Raw genomic sequence first — 20358 nt, 5'->3', positions numbered from 1 at the left:
CTTAAACGAGATGATTTTGAATGGCTGTTGCTAAAGTAGTGCTGAGTAGTGAAAAATTATGCAGTGCTGTCACAAGAGTGGAGCATTTGTCTTTCACCTCTCTGGGCTGTTTGTTAGTATTGACATATTTGCATTAACTGTGTGTTTAAATAAATGCAGTTTGGAAGTACTGATAGGCTACAATGTTTATTTTGGAAGTTCTGCCCAAAATTTTTCAAGTGAGTGTAAAATGTCGTGCTTTCCTTTGCAGGCCACCAGTCCTTTATGGCTCCATCCTGCAGTGTCTTGCACTGCCCTACTGCATGCACCTGTAGTAACAACATCGTGGACTGTCGTGGGAAAGGCCTTACTGAGATCCCAACCAACCTTCCAGAAACCATTACTGAAATGTGCGTAATCTGACTTTTTTCCACTAACTTCCAGAAAACATTCTTTTCCTACGTATTAGTTTTATGGATGCTAAATTCTGACAGTGCCTGTACATATTACAGGCTGCAGAGCTTCTCAGGCTGGTCCTGAGAAAGTAGTCTGTAATATGTACAGGCACTGTCAGAATTTAGCATCCATATTAGTTTTTGTTATTTGTATAAATTTATGCATTGTATAGGGTAGGGATTTTGGTATATACCTTCAACCTCAGATATAAAAAGCATATGCAGGCGTATGAAAGCATTTAAGACCTTTATGCTATCTTATGTTATTTTTATGTTATTATTATGAGTTACTTTTGTATGTGATACTCATATTTCACGAGTGAGCTGCATTCTGAATTGGTTTAAAAAGAGTTTGGGAATAATCCTTGTTCTTTCACAAGTGAATGGCTTTTTACTTTTCACTTTTCTAAAGCCTGTTGCCTTCAGAGTCTCTTTCTGTGCTGGTTTTGGCTAAGGTAGGATTAGTTTTCTTCACAGTAGCTGGAATGAGACCATTATTTTGGATTTGAAAATAGTGTTGATAAAACACAGATATTTTTGGTAATGGTGAGCATTGCTTACATGGAACCAAGGCCTTTTCTGCTCCTCACCCAGCTCCACCAGAGGAGAGCACAATGAGCTGGGAGGGGACCCAGCTGGGACAGCTGACCCCAACTGGCCTAAGGGATATTCCATACTATGTGGCATCATGCTCAGCATATACAGCTGGGTGAAAAACAAGAACAGTGAGAGGTTCAGAGTGATGATGTTTGTCTTCCCAAGCCACTGTTACACATGAGATAGCCCTGCTCTCCTGGAGATAGCTGAACACCTGCCTGCCCTTGGGCAGTGGCGAATGAATTCTGTGCTTTGCTTTGCTTTTTCTTCATGCAGCTTTTGCTTTACCTGTTAAACTGTTGTTGTCTTAACCCATGAGTTTTCTCAGTTTTAACCTTCTTATTGTCTCCCTCATCCTATTGTGTGGGGGAGTGAGTAAATAGTTTTGTGAGGCTTAGTTGCCAGTTGGGGTTACACTGTGCCACTCACCTTCAGTCACTTTATTCATCAGACTTCCTACTAGAGAGGTGTGTCTTTGGATGAAAGATCAGCAACCCATACCACCAATAATAAGTGTTCTCCTTAAAGCAGTATCCTCAGAAGATAATCTGAGAAGGCAAGAGTAAGATGTAGTCATTGTGTTAATACCACGTGGCTTTGTATGGAAGAGGATGAACACTGATAGCATCCCATGACATGTCATATACAAAAGGTCCTGAGGCTTTTTGACTGTAGAGCGGCAAGGCTGCTGTAGGACCCACAGTCTCCAAAAGCAGCGTGGCTGAGAGGTTGTGTGGGCACAGTAGGAAGGTTACAGCTGCGTTGTCATCTCTGCAGGGGAACAGCAAGAGCAAAAGGTGAGCTTGTTGATAAGATGGTCAGGGACACAGCAACATGAACATCTTTTTTTTCTGGGATCAGCAGGGACACTGTTTTGGAAGGGAAGCTGGGAGTTCCCTTCAGGGAAATAGTGGGAAAGTAGCTGGGATGACAACCTGGTAAGTGAGGTCTAACTAGAGGTAAATGAGTTGTAGAAAATATTCAGAATAAAAAGCTTTTGAGTATTTTGATGATACAAGATGATCTTGAATGTTTAAAACTAGGGCTCCACAATGAGATTTTAATTGGCTTGTTGATATCTGACCTGTGGTTTTGAACATTACAGAGCTGGAACTACTATGATTTCTTCTTAGGATGTGAATAATAATCACATCTGTCACTTCATAATTACTGTTGTTAATGCTGACCTGTCTGACTGTACATGATCCAATACACTCATTCAGCTGTATAATACAAACACTTCTACCTTTCACCACTCCCAGAAAAATCCCTCTGCTTGCAAATAAAGTGACTCTTTCAGAAAATCCATTCACAGTGGCCAGGAAGGCTGCACAGAACTGTTTTCTCTATTTAATGAGCTGTATACCAAAGGTTTTACTTGCGGAAGTGCATCTATGTACATAGGAGAAAAATATTGCAAGAAAGAAGTAGGAACTGCCTATCAAATATTCTTCACTATATTTCTGATTCTATCCACTGGATTACAGACACTGAAGACTGACTTTTTTCCTACTGTTCTTTTTTTAGACATGTAAGAAATGCTCATGAGTTTTAAGCATAGAATGCTATGTTCTTCAGCAGTTCACTGTCCTGGCGAGTAGAAGTAACCATGTAACATCTTCAGTATTTGGCTAAGCACGTAACAGATTACAAACTGATGTTTGATGTTTCCTGCTAGGCTAGACATCATTTAGTTTTCAGAGTGAGGTTTTTTTTTTCTCATTCTGAGAGCCATAAACCATTAAAATACTGAGATATGTGTGTGCACGTACACATATGTACAGTGTATATAGTTCATACTGACCCAGTGTAAACTATCATCTGTCTGTATTGTATCTAGTTTGTAGGTTCTGGCTATGTAAAATGCAGATCACAATATTTTGCTCAGGCGGTGTAAGAGAAAATCATTAGAAAATCAAATTTTAGGAATAATTTTGTATTAAACAGGTGCACACCAGTGAATGTTGGTGTGGTGAAAGAACTGAACTTCAGTGATAGTTTTTGAGTAACTCAGAAGAATATGATACAAGATATGATTTGAGCCATTGGTAGGCTGACCTTATAATAGAGAGAATAACACTTTGCTGTTGAGTGGAATGTAAGGAGAGAAATAAAGGGAAGGAAGGCAGGAAGGAAATGCTCTGAAATTGAGGGATAAACTCAGTGGAAGAATTAGAGTAAAGGATCGTGTATTTGCTGAGAATCACAGGATTGTTTCTGCTTCCTTGTCAATATGTTGAAGAGGAGTTGGAGTTTTTACAAATACATTTTCCTGGTTATATGGAGAAAGCTATACTTATTGCTTGAATGTGAAGAAAACTATTAGTGATAGTTGCCTTATGATTCTCGTGGATGGGAGCTGTATTTAGCTTCATAGCATGAAAGAGAATGAGGGAGAGAGAAGAGGTTGGAAAATGAGTGGTTTTGGAGTGAAAAAGGTTCCACCAATAAAGAGGTGGAGGAAGTCTGAGGCTGGATCAAACCAGCACTTCACTCTGGCCAATGGCCCACTCTAAAGAGTATTTTAGAAACAGAAGTGTACAACTTCAGAAATGAAATACCAGTAGCACAAATATTTTCTTTGCTCCCACTATGTATTGGGGTTACTCTGAAACTTGAAAATTTGGAAAGCTTTCAGGGAAAAAAAAGGTTTCCCTTTAAATATCCAATCTGCTCTAAACTCTACTATGTTTACATCTTCATGTTAAGATGATAAATTTTGGGGGAGGGAGTTGTGCTCAGACTTTCCAGTTTAAAATACAGTTTTTTAAAGTTTCATTAATGTTCCTTTCTCTTTGTAGAGGGAAGAAAAATGCAGTCACATACATAATATTCCCTGTCACCTTCTATTTTGCATGCCATCTTCATTCTTCTCTTCTCTGAACTAATGTTCCAACTCCATTCAGTCTTTTTGAATGCCAAAGCCTTCTGTGACATAATTAATCTCCTCTTATTTCTCTGAATTACTTGTTTTGTAACTTTTTTTTAATCTTCAGTGACCAGAGTTGAATAAAACAGATGACAGTGTATCATCATGTTTCTAATAGAATTTTAGTTTTCTTTCATTTGCCTTTTGCAACCTAATAATGACTCACATTTTTTAACTGCCAGTACATGTTGCACCATTTTAATTTGAACTAGCCCTGCAGAGTCCTAGGCCTTTTGGTTTTTAGCTGTTATGATTTTGTCAGGAACAAGAAGTCAGTAAAGGTAATCCTATTATCACATCCATAGACGTTTCTAACACTGAATCAGGTTGTATGTCACGTTTTAAAGCTGCTGTATGAAAGACTTCAGTCCTCTGCTTTTAACTAAATTTAACTTGCAGGAAGATTGTGACATTCCAGTATTGTTGTCATACAATAAGTTTTTTTAAGGCTTCATTTTCTAAATAAGTCCTTTGCAACTGTTGCTTATAGCAACCCCTTGAGATAAGATGGAAATGAATGATTGTATCCCACAAAATAATCTGTTTTTTCACTTATCCCTTAGGCGATAATGTTGTCAGTATGCCAAGATGGCAGCTGACAGTAACCACTTGAAGAGGTGAGCCCGTGCTGTCACGGCAGCGTTGGGAATTCTGGGGAGTCGCTGAGCACGAGGCAGAGGGTGCAGTGAGCGCTGCATTTCCACCATGGCTACGCAGTTCCCACACACATGGCTTCGTTACCTTAATCGCCATTTAAGCGCATGCTTTGGCAGGAGCTCCCCAGTTCTCAGCAAGAGGGGGGAAGAGAAATGTGTTGGCTCCCTGTTGTTTTCTGAAGGATGTACAGGCTTTAACAGCCAAATTATTATTTATTCACTCATCTTTATAATACTACCAGATTCCTGTGCACACTGCAAGAAAATTAGCTTTATTCTTCTAATTTACCTCCACCAAATTTTGTCCAATCTTTTCGGTACTCTTCTTTTTTTGCCAATCTTCTTCTGTTTTTTCATTTGAACATTTCCTACTTTATTGATAGGGACATTAGAAAAATCCACAATACTTTCAATTTCCCTTACTCTGAACATGTTTTTCTGCCTTCTGACCCCTGTTTATGAGCTGCATTTGAGGAATCCAGTGCTGAGTATCTGCATGTCATATTGTGCTTCAGCCAACTTCATGGTACATAAACACCTCTGGTGCTTACATCTTTCCATCCTTTTGTCTTTTCTTTATTGTATCTCATATAAAAAAAAAATGTTTTCCTGTGGATCTGGAATTAAACTTTATTGTCAACCCTCCTTTACAGAGGTGTTTAAAATCTGAGAACTTACTTTTGTGAGATTTTGTTTTTCCACATGTTTTCTGCATCTTATTTGTTCTTATATGGAGTGCAGGTTATTTTTAATAAGAATATAATCCATATTCACTTTTAAAAGATCTATAATACCTTTCTTTTTTACCTTGAGGTTCTTTTGAAGTTTGTCTTCAAGACATGCTCATGGTTTTGTGATATTTTACCAAATTCTCTGTCCATTTCTCCTGTTCTTTCTCTCTGTGGAAACCTTGACCTCAATCAACAACTCAGTAGACTATGAAACACTGATTTCTTAACTTTGTTTGAAAAAAATTTTGTCTGATCTGTTTCTGCACAAGAATACATTGAATTCATTACAGTGTCAGTCTGTTTGGGACATGTTGTATAAAGCCATGAAGTATTAATAATGTTGCTTTCTCTATCATTTTGATGAAATATAATGAAATCACAGATTTAAGTGTATATTCCATGTTGATAATTGTAGGCTTTTTTTTTTTTTTCTCCTAGGGGTTTGATAAATTAACTTGTATCTTATTAGTGTGATAAAAAAAGACTTTAAATGGAATATTGAATTTCTTAAGTATTATACATAGGCAGTTTCCATTGAGTAAAATTTTGTGTGTTGAAGCTCTGAGTTAGTTCTCTGTGGAAAAGTTACAAGAAAAGGATTTCTGTTTAGTCTAATGCTGATGTTGTGGTTTACATTGCCTTGATAGCTCTACTGTCTTGAATGCTGTTTTAAGACATTAGGAACTGTCCTTCTCAGGCTGATGGCTACTGCCTCTGTAGCAGAGCTGGCAGGGAGCTTGATGTGCTTGCTTGATGTGCTTGCTGTCCCTGCTTTCTGTCTCTGAGTTTGGTGTGATAGCCTAAACCACTGAGAAAAAGAGTTAGCACTGGAAGAGGTTGAGGAACGAGCACCACGGTTCTGTGATGGTGGGAGCAGGAGGAGGCAGAGCCAGTTGCCAAAATGCTGTTTCATTCCAGTGACAGTAGGTGACTGTCAGGGTGTTGCTGAGCCGATTTTGTCATACTCTCTGTCTGACTTCTCAATTGGTATGGAAGTCAGTTGGCTGGAAGCAGCAGTTCCCGCTGCATGAGGGCAGTCAGCAGGAAGTCCATTGTCTGCCAAGTGCCTCTTGGGAAGATGCCTTCAGAAACAGGACTGCTTATCTCCAAGTAGCTGCCAGGGAAAATGGAAGGAGAATAAAACCTGTGGTGTCCTCTATTTTTCCCTTCTGTTTTATAAAGCTTGGAGCAAAATTAAGTATTCTGTATCTCAGTAAATGTAATTCTTAATCTGTATTGACTTAGTACAGTTGTATCTGTACCAGTTACACCCTTCCTCCAAAATTATTCCCCACTTTATTATCTAAATAAACTCACAACCTGCCAAACGAGAATACCTAAACTTTTATTTGCAGGATTTATCCAATCAATGTGATGATAATTGAAAAAGAAATACTTCATATTCCACATGTATTTAAAAAAAAAAATAAATGGTTGAGCACCAAAACTCCTCCAATTTTAGTGCACCTATAAATTCTACAGAAAGCACAGAAATTAAAAGGGTGCACAGATATACCTTTGCCTCTGTTTCAAATTAATAGATTTCATACTATGAATTACCTGCGGGAAACATTTTGGGAACTTAAAAAAGATTTCCCATAGACCTGTTATTTTAATGTCTGTATTTGTAACACTGTGAGGCAAAATACAGTGCCCATAAATAATATGAATACTCTTACAATTTTTGTTATTTAGTATGCCTCTTTAGCCTTTTTTCATCAACTTAAGCAAAGCATGATACATCATTCATTAATTCATCACAAACATCATAATTTGAGTTGGTTTTGATATTTTATTTAAACCTCTCTCCTTTTACAGACTTTTTTTGGAGATGCCCTTTCTCTGGCGTGTTCAGTCTGTTACACTTAACCAACTTAAGTGGCCTCATACACCTAGTGCTCTCCTCCTTTGTCATGCAGTTCATGTATTAAAGGCATTAAATGTCATTAAGGTTCAAAACTATTACTTTAATTGGTGCTAGAAATTACAGCCTTTCTAATGGCAATAGCATTTATCAGCCTCTATGCCAGCATTCTTTCCACATTTTAGTTTTTCATCACTGTTAATCTCTTTTCGCTTGGTTTAATTTCAGGATTCACCTTCTGACAATTCTTTGAGAATGATCGGCAGAAATAATTCTGGTTCCCTTCAAATAGAGACTTTTTTGGCACGTGTTCAAACAGACTGTGAGAAATCCTACAAATAGCAACCCAGCAGCAATTCTATTAATTGTACTGGTACCTTATCCCAGAATGTGTGACAGGCCCTTATTTCAAAAGAGGCCAAAAAGCCATTAATAAGCTAGACCTACCTTCATGAAAATGCTTCTCCTATATTCTTCTGATTTTCTTTTCTCTTCCATGGCTTGAACCTGTCAAAGGGGTTCTAAAACTTCTTTCTTTTCTGTAATAGTATGCATAAATGAAAATAAATAGAACTGCAATAGTTTTTTCTATGGGTGGCGGAGGGGGAAAGGAGTACCTGCATCAATAACCATAACTTTGTACAAATGATGATTATTTAAGTGAAAAGAGTACAATTAAATTGATTGTTCCTTCATTTTTTATACTAAAAAAATCATTAGTCAAAAAAAAGGACCTAATTAAATTATTTTTCTTTTTCAGAAGGATAGCAGTCACCACAATGGTGTTTTGGGGAGGAGGGAGGTTTGCTGGAGGGGAGGGTGACTGGAGGATTGCCACTGTTAAACAAGGAACAAATAGTTGAATAGATAAATCTAGTTTTTGTAACAGGCAGCAAAGACCCTAAACCACATAATATGTGAAATGAAAGAAAACGTATAGGAGTCAGGAATTTTAACAGTTCACCATCACAATCCAGTGTACTGAAAAGCCCCTGACTTCTTATTACTTTGGCCTTAAGGATGAAGTTTTTGTTTCATGTGAATGAAGCTTTATAATGTTTGAATGCCTAAAGTAGAAACTGTACAGTTGTTTCATGACAACATTATTTTAATTTTCCACAAGTTTCCTATTTTTTTCCCTCAGTCTTTTCTTATCTTACCATCCTGATTTCTGGCTATTTTTCTTCATGTTTTCATCTTCCCATCTCATTCTTTCTTATACTTTGTTTTCATAAGTGTTGATTAATGATTGTGTGTTATCCCAAGCACTCAACTACATCTTTGTGAGCTGTGTTTGAAATTAAGCAGAATTAAAAACTCCTGAGACTGCTTCTCACAGTAACACTCACATTATATTAAAGGAGAAGGGAGAAAAAAGGAAGTGAAATGAGAGAAAGAATTAAAAAGAAGAGGAAAAGGGGGGAAAGGAAATGAGATCTGACAGAACTGATTTTGACAGATGGACTTAACCAAGATAAAGTGATGTGATCACACTGCAGACACTGGGGCAGTGCTTTGCATACGTGAGGAATTTTGAGTACTGGAACCTCTGTGTATGTATCTTTCTCAGTGACATTTGGCATGTGTAGAGTTTCACCCTTTCTGTTGTCCTTTATTATTAATCCTTAGATAAAAGTCCAAGGTACAGTCTTAAATAAGTAGCAACTGAACAGAGAGACTCTTATATCAAGATGCAAAGACACTTGTAAAGATGACCCTTTACAGACAAAGGTCACCTGGAGAGGGTTTAGGCACATTTATTGAAGACATTTTAAAGACTGGCATAGCAGGAAAGCTATGATATAATACCAGTGATAAGGCAGCTTTCTCTATTTTTAACAGCTCAAAGCATGATTTGGCTGTCTATGTAGCAGGACAGAAACAAGAGCAAACCCTGAATCTTTGCAGCTTGAAAAGAAAGAGGAATGCTGTGGAGAGGATAAGTTACAATAAGTTACAAGCAATAAATCACAAGGCATTAAACTGATTGGTTTTCTGAGTTTGGTTTGTGTTTGCTATTTAGTTTAAATCAAAATATTAGTCTTCTTAGGAAGTGATAATGATGTCAGTTCATACATGTGATTTACTCTTAACCAGTTAAGCCATCATCCAGAATTTTGCACATCCAGCAAGGTTCTGGAAGGCTTTTTCCAAATTGTTTCTATATATGCATATGTTTATATAGTCACTGGTCTTTACAATATATTGCTTTTTAGTAGTTTGCAAGAGTTCTCTATAACTGTGTCTTCTGGTTTTGAGAAAATATATATTAACCTTCTGAAGTTACCTGAAATAGATAAATCTCTTTGGTCTCACTATAAAGTATTTCAAAATAATTTAATTATTCTTATGGCTCTTTTTTCAACTTTTCTGTTTTATCAACAGAATATTTTTTTTATTTTCTTAATTGCTCTCATAACAAATCTGACAGCTGTGCCACACTCCAAAGATGTTGTTAATCTTAGATTTTATTTCACACATGGCTCTTCACCTGCATTTGTCAAGTGAAAAGATGATGTCTACTTATGGATGAAAAATTAAATTAATTGTTATAGCATTCATTTGCTTATGAATAGTGATGCATACTTTGGTCAGTTGGAAGCCAGAAAACTGTCAGGTTTTGAATTTCAGAAAGTGCTGGATTAAAATGAAGTGTGTTAAAAGACACATTAGTAACTAAATGCACCTTAATAAATTCATACCGTCTGGCTAATATTTTCTCAGCTCTTATTCTAACACTCCAAACTTTTGAGCAACTTTATATAGTTGTCCTGATATTAAAATTAACTTTTCTTATCTATGTTTCTCTTCAACTGTACTTCATGTGTCCTTTTCCTGAAACCTTTTCTTATCTTCTGCCCTTCCCAAAGGTTTCTAAGACCAATGCTTTCAAGATCACTCATGGCTAATGCATTGGACCAGATAATCAGATTTACACCAGTGGACTATAAACACATAGTGAATTTTCACTGAAATCCAGAGCTTTTGCTTCTGTTTTGACTAAAATTTAATGCATTTTTATGTCCAAAAGCTCATATCAAATAATAATAGTACATAATCTTCGGATACAATATTATTAGTTACATATTATTGCTTAAATGCTTATTCATGAGAATTCCTGAGTGGAAGCTTTACATATGGACAAGGACCAAAAAGGTTCCTAATGAAATGGAAATATCTTCTGCAAAATAGCTGACATGACAATAAAATTTTAGTATCAATATACACTGTGACTGAAGTTTTCCATGTTCTGCAGCACCTAATTTAAAACAAGTCCCTGGCCCTGTTCAGTGGTCTAAATATTGCAAATAAGGCCATAAACATTGAAAAATTTTGCATGAAAATAAACATATTACTATGTTATAATTTTACTGGGAAGGTTCTATGATTTACCACTCGCTGACCTCTCTTCTGTATGTCAGTGATACAGTTCTCTTGCTGTGCTTTTCTATGCTCTTGGGAGGGTCATTATTTCTTAGTTAAAGCAGTGTTTATGTCCACTGCAATATAAAACAACTGGTTTGTGTGCTTAAACAGAAATTTAGAAATTTGCTAAAATTTAAACATCTTTTATATGATATATGCATATAAACAGAATAAATACATGTAAATAACAAAAAATGCATTATCCATATGGCAGTGTATTGAATAACTGTGAAACAAATTTAATGACCTAAAGAAATTTGTTGAGATATTAACTTCTTCACCTTAATATAATTAATTTACCAATGCAGATTTTACTGAATTACCTGTAACTTATCTTTGGTATTCCTACCTTATTATTTCTTGGGCAGGGCTTAAACCATATTCCATCTGACTGCTTCAAAAATAGATGATTTTTCTACTTGGATAGCTAATCCTGCCTGCTTAACACACACAAGAGAAATGATTTGTCATGCTCTTACTCAAATATCTTCCTAATCTGAAAATTACTGTAAATTATTTGGCTTTATGCTTTTTGGAAAACAAAAAAAACAGCTTTTTCATTTGAGTTGTCAGATGCTTTTGTACATGTAACATCTAATCTGTTCTTTATTAGCCTGTGTTCTGTGCTGACATTGTTCACGTCTTTGGCTTTCTTCATACCCTTGTGTCCTGTCTTGAAAACTAATTAAATTCAGACAACAGGATAATTTCAGGAGTCAAGAGTACAGAACAAAACAACCAGACAAGAAACTTAAGAAGGCAGTGCTGGTTTCCAGAAACTAGCAGTAGGTACTGGCCACCATGAGCACCAGTCCACCTCTCGGGGTTTTGTGCAATTTTCTCTGGGTGTTAAGTGAAGAGGCACCTTGATGGACCTCTCTGATGCTGCCAAGGGAAAGAAAATAACTCAACCATGGAATAAATGAATATTTTATACAGCATGAAGGGAAGCTGGAGAAGGCCCATGTCACTTTTCCAGAAAAACCCTTGTAGATCTCTGACAGCTGTGCCACACTCCAAAGGTGTTGTTAATCTTAGATTTTATTTTCACACATGGCTCTTCACTGCTGATTACTTTTCCTCAGCAATTATGTGAGTGAAGTAATTTAAAAAGAAGCTGTGGATATTGACTTTTCAGTATTTTGTATTTTGTCATCATTCAAATGTTTCTTAATCAATTACATTTTTAAATACATAGTAAAGTAAGCAACTGCATATTCTCCATTAAAGAGCTTTTTTTAATTTTGTGGCAAATTCATAGTGTAAGACCACATATTATTTAGCAGGTAATGAGGACTCCTGTCACCTTTGGGTCTCTCACAATGGGGGGATTTTCAAGGTAGTGTTTCTGCTCTTTTAGAACAAGTAGACTTGTGATGAGCCAAGAGTGTATCTATATCTATCAGGATTGTATCTATTTTTTTGGTGAATTTAAAAAACTTATGAACACCTTGACTAGGTTTGGTAGTATAAGAAGTCTCATCAAAAATGAGTTAATTACAGAGACTAACTTGAGTCTGGGTGACTCAGGCTAATTGCACTGGAGCCACACTGACAGAAGCCAAAGTACTAAGCAAATAATTATTTAACAAGTGGCATATTTTGCTACAACCTGGACCTGTAACAATGGAGGAATGTCAAGCCCATCATCATTAGTGATGCTCTAGAGTTCAGAGATGAGATGGCCCTTTCTGTAATGAAATGCAGGTTTGAGACTTGCTTTTGAATAAATGTGATGAATTGTTTAATAGCTTTAGAATTGCTATTCTTGTTACTTTCTTGATGTAATGCAGACTAAGGAGTAGCCTGTCATTTAAAACCAATCCCCTGAGGAAATATTTGATAGAACAATTAGGCTGGATGTTAACAGTTTGGCAAGCTTTAGGGCAACATTGACAGTGATTCTTTATATACAAATATTTAGGAAACTGTCAAACAGATTTATTAATACATAGACTTAGAGCCTGGAAGTAAGAAATGCAAGTAATGTAGTCATTCAAAATACATCTTTTGTTTTGTTAGGTGTAGATGGTATCACAGATTTCAACAGAATTCTTCTGCTGCTGAGGCTAGAAGTGACATTTAGTGGATTTAAGCACTCTAGAGGTACAGTTATGGAGAGACAATAAAGGTACTTTGTTTAATAGCCTCAAGGATTCCTCTAGCAAGGGAGATCATTAATGTTTCCTTATTTTAAAAACAAACAAAAAAAGAAAACCCAAAATCTGGCAGATGTTGCTTGTGATGAGAGATGTGTTGGCTGCGTATTGCAGTTGTTCAGATTCAGGAGCTGTACTCAATCCCATTACTGAAATCTATTTTTTGGTTTTTTGACAGCTGTTTTTTCCATTTACTTTAAAAGCAGATGGGGAAAATGCAAAGAGCTGTCAATTTTATTACCATGTATAATCAGCATCTGTGCAATACATCAGACTCATTTCACAGCTTACACTTTTTCTCTGTAGTAAAATTCTTTTGGGATTTCTTGACAACTTTCTTGAAAGACTTTTTGTAAATTAGGAGATACTGGAATTAGAAGTATAGATTAATTAACAGCTAAAGCCACTATTCTGTCACCCAAATTTACTTAATCAAGATGTTATGATTGTTTAATTATAAAATATATATCGAATTTGCTCCTCCATATTCATGTTTTCTTAAGAGAGATATTTTATTTGATTTTCATATTACAAAATGCTTTTCTATACATTTCTGATCCCTTTATATGCATTTAGCTGCAGCACATCTCTCTGTATATTTTTTTACCATTCTCTACTGAGCAGGCTTAGTATCTTACCCCATCTGCATGATTTAAAGTAAAAATGATTCTGTAGAGAACAGGGTGTTCTCCATTCTCAGTCTGCCCTCTTTCTTGGTGCAGCAGTTGTTCACAGAAATGACTTTTTATAGTGGGAAAATAAGCTAGTTTAAAAGTGTCAGTATGAATAAGCACGTTGTCTGTCTCTGTAAGTGCGGAAGTAGTAATCAGTAATGGTGTGCTGCAGGCTTATAGCACAGAACAGCATCCTCCTGGAAAGTGTCAAGTGATTTACATGTCACAGGGCTCTCTGGGGACCCTGTGGGAAGAATCTGTCTACTGGCTGGGGACCTACTTTGATTTGATTTGATTAGGTTGGAAGTCACAACTGCAGAAGCACCTTTGTTTCTTAGAATAGTAAGTGGTTGTACATTACAGTGTCTGCAGTGATAAGCAGAGGGGAAAGATTTCCAAAGAGAAATGTTCACAGTACATTTCCTAGATAGGAGAGATTAGGGAATAGTCTTGAAAAAAGGTTTCAACTAGTTTGGCAGCATTAAAAGAGAGTAAAACACTTATGTATCGATGCAGGACTTCTTTGAAGTGAAACACTAAAAGGAGATGGAGGCTTAATATGAAAACATTAATTAGTGTTTGTGTGGTAGTGGGCAGAGTACTTTTTTTACATGGGGCAATGCAAGCTTTGATGAAGAGTGTAGTTAACCTCTTCCTCCATTATCTTAGCTTATTAAATATGCTACTAAAATTGACTGTGATTTTTGAAAAAGAAACCACCAAGGCACTGTTTATGATACATAGATGTTCATTTATAGGAAAAAATGTCTTCTGGAATGACTTTGAAAGGAGTTGTGAACAAAATTTAATACAAATTTCATGGAAAAATACTGACTCTAGGTGGTTTTTTTTTGTTCTTTGGTGATATAATACTACTTCTGTCCAAGTCATTTGCAAGCATTTAATGACTGACTTTTTCAGTAATCAATTACTACAAACCATCCTATTCCAGAATTAAAAATATTTCATTTAATATAGGACATTCATATAAAAGATTTTTTAATTTCTATGGGTTTTATCAGTAGAATGCAAATTTCCTTAGATATTAGTCTATCTGTACTTTGTGAGTCGGAAATATATCTAATTAGATTTTCTCTGGAATAGTGGATACAAATTTACACTCTGTCAAATTCAGCTGATTCTATGAAGATAAAGCAGAAAATTAGAGGATATAACAAAGTTTGAAAATGTGGATTTGATTTGCATTCTTTACAGACAAAGTGAAGTATAAAATATTTTTTTTTCTGTATTTATATAATCTTCTTCTTCCTGTTTTATGTTAATCTCATTTTCTAAAATGTGATGTATTTCAGTGCCTACACTTCAGCTTAAATTAAGAAAATACATACTTAGATGATCCTGCTAAAATCCTTTATCCAGAAGAGCTTGTAAATATATCCCAGGACTGCACATTCTGTCTGCTAGAATTTAAATGTCTCACTAAAAGGAAATGTTAGGTAAAGTTGACGTAAAGTTCATTTTCATATCCACCAGTGAATTGGTGCTAGACCTGCTGGGAAATTAGCTCTCAGAAATATGCTGTAGAAAGGCTTCTTTGGGTTTTGGACCCATGTAATTTGTAGCCAAATTCAACAGCAGTAAATGAAATCTGCTATTCCATCTTCTCATGAAAAATAGTCTACATGGATCCTGTAAGGTATTTCAGTTTATGGAATTAATAAGTATTTTTAATTAAGAGAATAAACTGGAAAATACATTATGTCCTAATTTAATACTAGACTTTGAGTTATCTCATGCCTTATCCTCCCTAGTTAAGATCATTATATGTTTCAAGATATGTGAATGTAGACTGGAGCCCCTCCTGCAGTAGGTTACAAATCTCTACATCTTGAACTAATAAGCAGCTTTTATAAATGAGGCTTCTGATAGCCTCATGTGGGAGCACTGCTGCTGCAATATCTCTTTCCCATATACCCAGAAGCATTTTTCCCTCTCTGGAGATCCAAGACCTCCTCTGTATTATGGCCTAATCCTTCCCTGTCCTTTTTACCACCCCTCTCCTTTCCAGTTCCCTGCATATGCCTTATGTGTTTCCCTGTGCAAGATAGTTCTTTGGCTGGTTTTGGCTCCACATCTGATCAACATCAGGTTAGGCTATCCCTGGTGGTTAGGCATTTGCTTTCTGCCAAACAGAGTGTTTGCCAGGAATGGATGGATTGCAACCATGCTCTTCATGGCTGGGTTAGTTTGGTTTCTCAACTCCTTCCAGTTACTAAAATGAGGAAGTTTTATTATCTGGAAGGTTTACCTCCCCCTGATTTAGCCACCTGTATGGGAAAACTGAATTAGATTATAACCATGCCTAATCTTTCTTTTCTGGGAAAATTAAGCTAAAATTTTAATATAAGGACAGAAAATACTTGTGTGTGGCCTAACTTGGTGTTGGCCTTACTTTCAGCAAGTTTTTGCTTATTTGGGTGTTTGCCTTTGGCATCTAGCCAAGTGTATAGGAGAGAAGTGACCTTTTTGTATCCTGGTCAGCACTCCCAGTCTGATGCAAAATGTGTTTCATGGGTCCAAAAGGCTCAGCCAAGGTGAAGAGAATGAATGAGCAACATGGTTTTGGAAAAAGTTTTCTGTCTTGTCCCATGGGATTCCCTTCAGTGTTTAAAATACACCTGAAATCAACAGAAGGGTGACAACATTTTCCTAAAAAGGACTAAAACAGTTGTGATTAACTGAGATTTTCTTCATCTAGATGATTTTTCTAGAGCTTTGGGGTTTTTTTCTTGAGTTCATCATAAGCTATTCAACAACAAATTCTGCTAAGTTAAAACATGATCAGAGTAAAGAGATTTTAAGTATTAAGTATACAAATATTTCTACCTGTAAGAGACTTCATGAAGGTGGCAAAAAAAGCTTCAGTTCAGCTGCTTCAATTTCAGCTTCAGTTCAGTCATGATCTCTTAAGAAACTTTATAAAAAGGAACAATTGCTCTTAGAATATTTCCTTGGAAAAGCTTATTCAAAATATATGTGTTTATTAGTTATATTGCACACACACAGAGACTTGTGTCTCAATCAGAGCATAAATAAAACAGAAGACAGTTAATAGGACAAGAGTAAAATGGAAAAATAGGCCAATATTTCTCCATCTAGATTTTAAAAGGCTCTTTCACCTTAAATTCTGAGGCAAGGTCCTTGCAAGATAGAATAATGCAGTAAACTTATGGAATTTTAATTAATTTTATTAAGAAGATTTTGGCATTGTCTTTATGTACATAAATTATAAAGTTGATACCTGTGCATGAAAGAAGGAAATAGAGAGCTTATTAAACAAGCATAGCATGTAGTTTGAATAATTCTGTAGTACTTTTTGGTACAATGGTTTCTTATGTCCACATGGCAGGAATTTTCATTCCCATAACCATGATGAACTGGGGTGTGTGAGGAAGTAACTTCTGTTTTAAGTGTGTTCATCACTGACTCTGTTCTGACTCATTGGCACCTGGGCCATAGCTCTCTATCTGCACGGATTTCCCATATGCAAACCTCTACAAGTTCTAAATCATCTTGGAAATTGGTTTCCATCAGTAAATTCACACTTTACAGAGTGGGAATTTTCAATTGCAGTCACTATAGGTACAAAGCAAGCGTGGCCAGTAACATTAGCAACTAGTTGAAATTAAAATACTTGTTTAAAGGAGTTAGAAGTGTGGCTGTGTAAAACCAGTATTATCTCTTAAAGAAAATATTTTGTGTACAGTGTCTAAAGAAATCGTGTGCATCTTTAAATATGGCAGTTGTCTCATTGCAGGTAGCAACATATATTATCTGGTTGTTAGGAACATTCCTCTCCCTATTCCCATGGTTTGCATATTTCAATTATTTAATAGAAATCTTTAGGCATTTCTGAATAAAAATTACAATGCAAATTTCTATATGTGAATAACACATTGGAAGTAAATTAAGACTAATTCAAGACTGAAACTTTTGATGACAATTCTGTCTTAAATCTTAGAAAAATCTTATGCTCTGAAAATAAATTTTCTTTAAATATAAAATCAAGATTTGGTTTTAATTTACAATATTACTCTCTACAGGTTAAATGGTTTGGCTGCTTGGCTGGTGAGGTGTTTATTTGGGTTATTTATTTTGGGTTTGTTTTTTTTTTTTAATGAATGAAATAAAAATTATACTGAAAAACAAAGAAATTGTCTTCTTTGTTGAAAATTATCCCTTCCAGTTTCTTACAGGCTTTAGATCTTTGTTTATCTTGGGGGTTGTATTTTTATGTTGTTGCTATTTTTTTGCAGACGGTTAGAACAAAATTCAATCAAGGTCATACCTCCTGGAGCTTTCTCCCCCTATAAAAAGCTTCGAAGAATGTAAGTGCCAAATAACTTTCATTTATTTACATATTTATATATATATATATATATACACACACACATATATCAAGATAAGAAACAAGATGGTACAGGGGAGCTGCAGTTTGTGTGTGAGCACTTGAGAAAGTTTGACTGCTAGAAAGAAGGTAAAATGATATGGCAGCCATATTATTGAGGCCATATAGCATCTTTGTCATATTAATAATAATTGGTTTTTTTACTAAATATTGAAATTGTTTAATGTGCTTCTGCATAAAAGCTGTATGTTACTGTAGTGAAAATTCTAGTAAAAAAAAAATTAGGATAATTTCAAAATATTTTTGAGGCTGTATAGCTCTAGGGTTTTAGCAAGCAGAGGATTTTTTAAAATGTACTTAAGCAATTAGGAAAAGTAAATATTTTGTCCTTTTTTTTCAAGCATTTTGAACTATTTTTAACTATGCATATTGTTTCAGTGTACTGGCAATTTTAGTGGTTTTATATTAAAATTCTTTGGCAGTGTCTCATGTAAATATTTTAGTTCCTCTCTACCATCCATGCTTAATTCTAATTACATATTATCTTAATTATTTTGAAAATAGCTTGAATAAATTGAATCATATTTTATTTATTTCAGTGACCTGAGCAATAACCAGATCTCTGAAGCAGCTCCAGATGCTTTCCAGGGCTTACGTTCTCTCAATTCACTGTAGGTATCTGTTAGACCTGTAAACAGAAGCAAATTTCTCACATTCTTATAGTGAAATTATTTTGGCCTTTTGGCTCCATGCAGAATTTTGCTATACATTCAATCCATTCTGCAAGTTGTAATAATAATGTCAGAATGATAGTGGTAATTGAATATTCGTTTACAGCTGGACACTAATAATGTATGGGGTGTTTTTTATAAATATATTCATGGCAAAGAGTTGAACAAAACCAAACGTGTCTTTTATTCCCCAGTTAGTTGTTCTTGCAATCAGCAAATCCACTTATCAGGGTCCCTTGGTAAGCCTGTAATCAGTGAGGTGCTGATTCTGCAGAGATCCCTTTGGGTTACACAGCTTTTGGGAAAGCCTGCGATCCTGCTGCCTCACAGGAACACAATGATATTGCAAGTATTAAGTGGTTGTTACTAAATTCCTTTCAGGAAAATGGGAATTTCTCTATTTTTGAAGTCAAAATCCCATAACATATGCCTTTCATAATGGTAGTTTTGTTTGCTTTATTTCCTGGTACAGTGTCCTCTATGGCAATAAAATCACAGAACTTCCAAAGGGGCTATTTGAAGGACTCTTTTCTCTGCAACTGCTGTGAGTATTTTTTTTGTTTTGTTTATTCTATTTTGGGATCATTTAAAAGGGTAAACATGATGAGAGATTTATGCCAGAATAAGAACTGGCAGGAAATCCCATATGTAAGATCAAAGTATGCTAAAACCAAACTATGCTAAAACCAAAAGAATCAAGACTGTTGTAGGCCATCTTGCCATTCTTCCACAAATGTGATCATATCAGTTAATGTTTCAGCCTAAAATGAATAAAATGGAATTATTGTCCTGTGTGGAATTTCTAAGGAAAAAACTCATAAAGATATGATACACTGTAAATGGCAAATAGGATGTATATAGTTACGTGGGAACCATAGAAGGAACATTTCTGTGTGTTTTATAAAGAGAAAATATATAGTGCAAATGCTATGAAATTGCATTTCTAGTTGTACCCATGAAAGAACAGTAATGCACCACAGTTTCATTGATGACTTCTAATGTTTTCTGACACCCTGTGTGATTCTTTGAATCTGTGAACTCGAGCTGCTACTTAGTTTAACACTTTGGAAATTTCCACATGTAACCTTTTAAACCACCGCTGTTTAGATTTTATACTGGAATAAAGTACATCATTGTGATAAGTTTATCAAAGATTATCAATATTTAGCAGAAGAGGCTGTGCAGTAGGTGTACTGTGCAAAAGAAATGTGTTAAATAGACCATACAACAGTAGTGTTTTTGAAAGAACTTGTCCCAGAATAACTGACTTGTTAGTCTTCTTAAAGAATTTAAAACATCATCACACATGTTTAGAATTATCTAATGTCCAGACTTCACTATGAAGTGGTTGGCAAAATGTATATTAAAAACAACTAATTGAAGATGTCAAAACAGTAAATATATACAAAGAAAATGCAAGTTCTAGCACCACCTAGAGGTGTGCATTTTGATTTACTTTAGTCACAAAAATAGTGTAGTAGTGGGTAGGATATGCTTTCCTGTTTTCCTTTAAAGATGTTTTAGTTATAAAATATGTTTCAGATCTGGTAAAAATAATTTAAAAAAAGGCAAAAGACCTTTCCAAGCTCTCAAGTCTGCATTAAAAAAATGTCCATATCTTAATATGCATTGTATAGATACTACATTTATGTCTAAGTAAATTTCTACTTGTGTGGCAAAACTTTCTATCAGACCATTTTCAAATCCACCATTTCATTCCATTTCTGTATCAAAATGGAAAGAAGTAAAAAATACTTGGTTATAAAAATGCATCTAAAGGAATGGCTT

At 35.4% G+C, this 20358-nt stretch overlaps 1 protein-coding gene across 12 annotated transcripts in view; it reads left to right on the top strand.

The window, feature by feature from the left end:
- Positions 1-20358, top strand: part of SLIT2 (slit guidance ligand 2) — a 260141-nt gene that overhangs the window by 168109 nt on the left and 71674 nt on the right. For all 12 annotated transcript variants that reach the window (XM_015625539.3, XM_015625541.3, XM_033513635.1 and 9 more), the window contains 4 exons: positions 251-389; positions 17748-17819; positions 18439-18510; positions 19043-19114. In XM_015625539.3, the coding sequence (XP_015481025.1) occupies positions 251-389; positions 17748-17819; positions 18439-18510; positions 19043-19114 (355 nt within the window). The remainder of the gene's footprint in view (positions 1-250; positions 390-17747; positions 17820-18438; positions 18511-19042; positions 19115-20358) is intronic.

This window comes from Parus major, chromosome 4 (assembly GCF_001522545.3).
Source record: "Parus major isolate Abel chromosome 4, Parus_major1.1, whole genome shotgun sequence".
Lineage (NCBI taxonomy): Eukaryota > Metazoa > Chordata > Aves > Passeriformes > Paridae > Parus > Parus major.
This window is presented reverse-complemented; position numbering and strand designations above follow the sequence as displayed.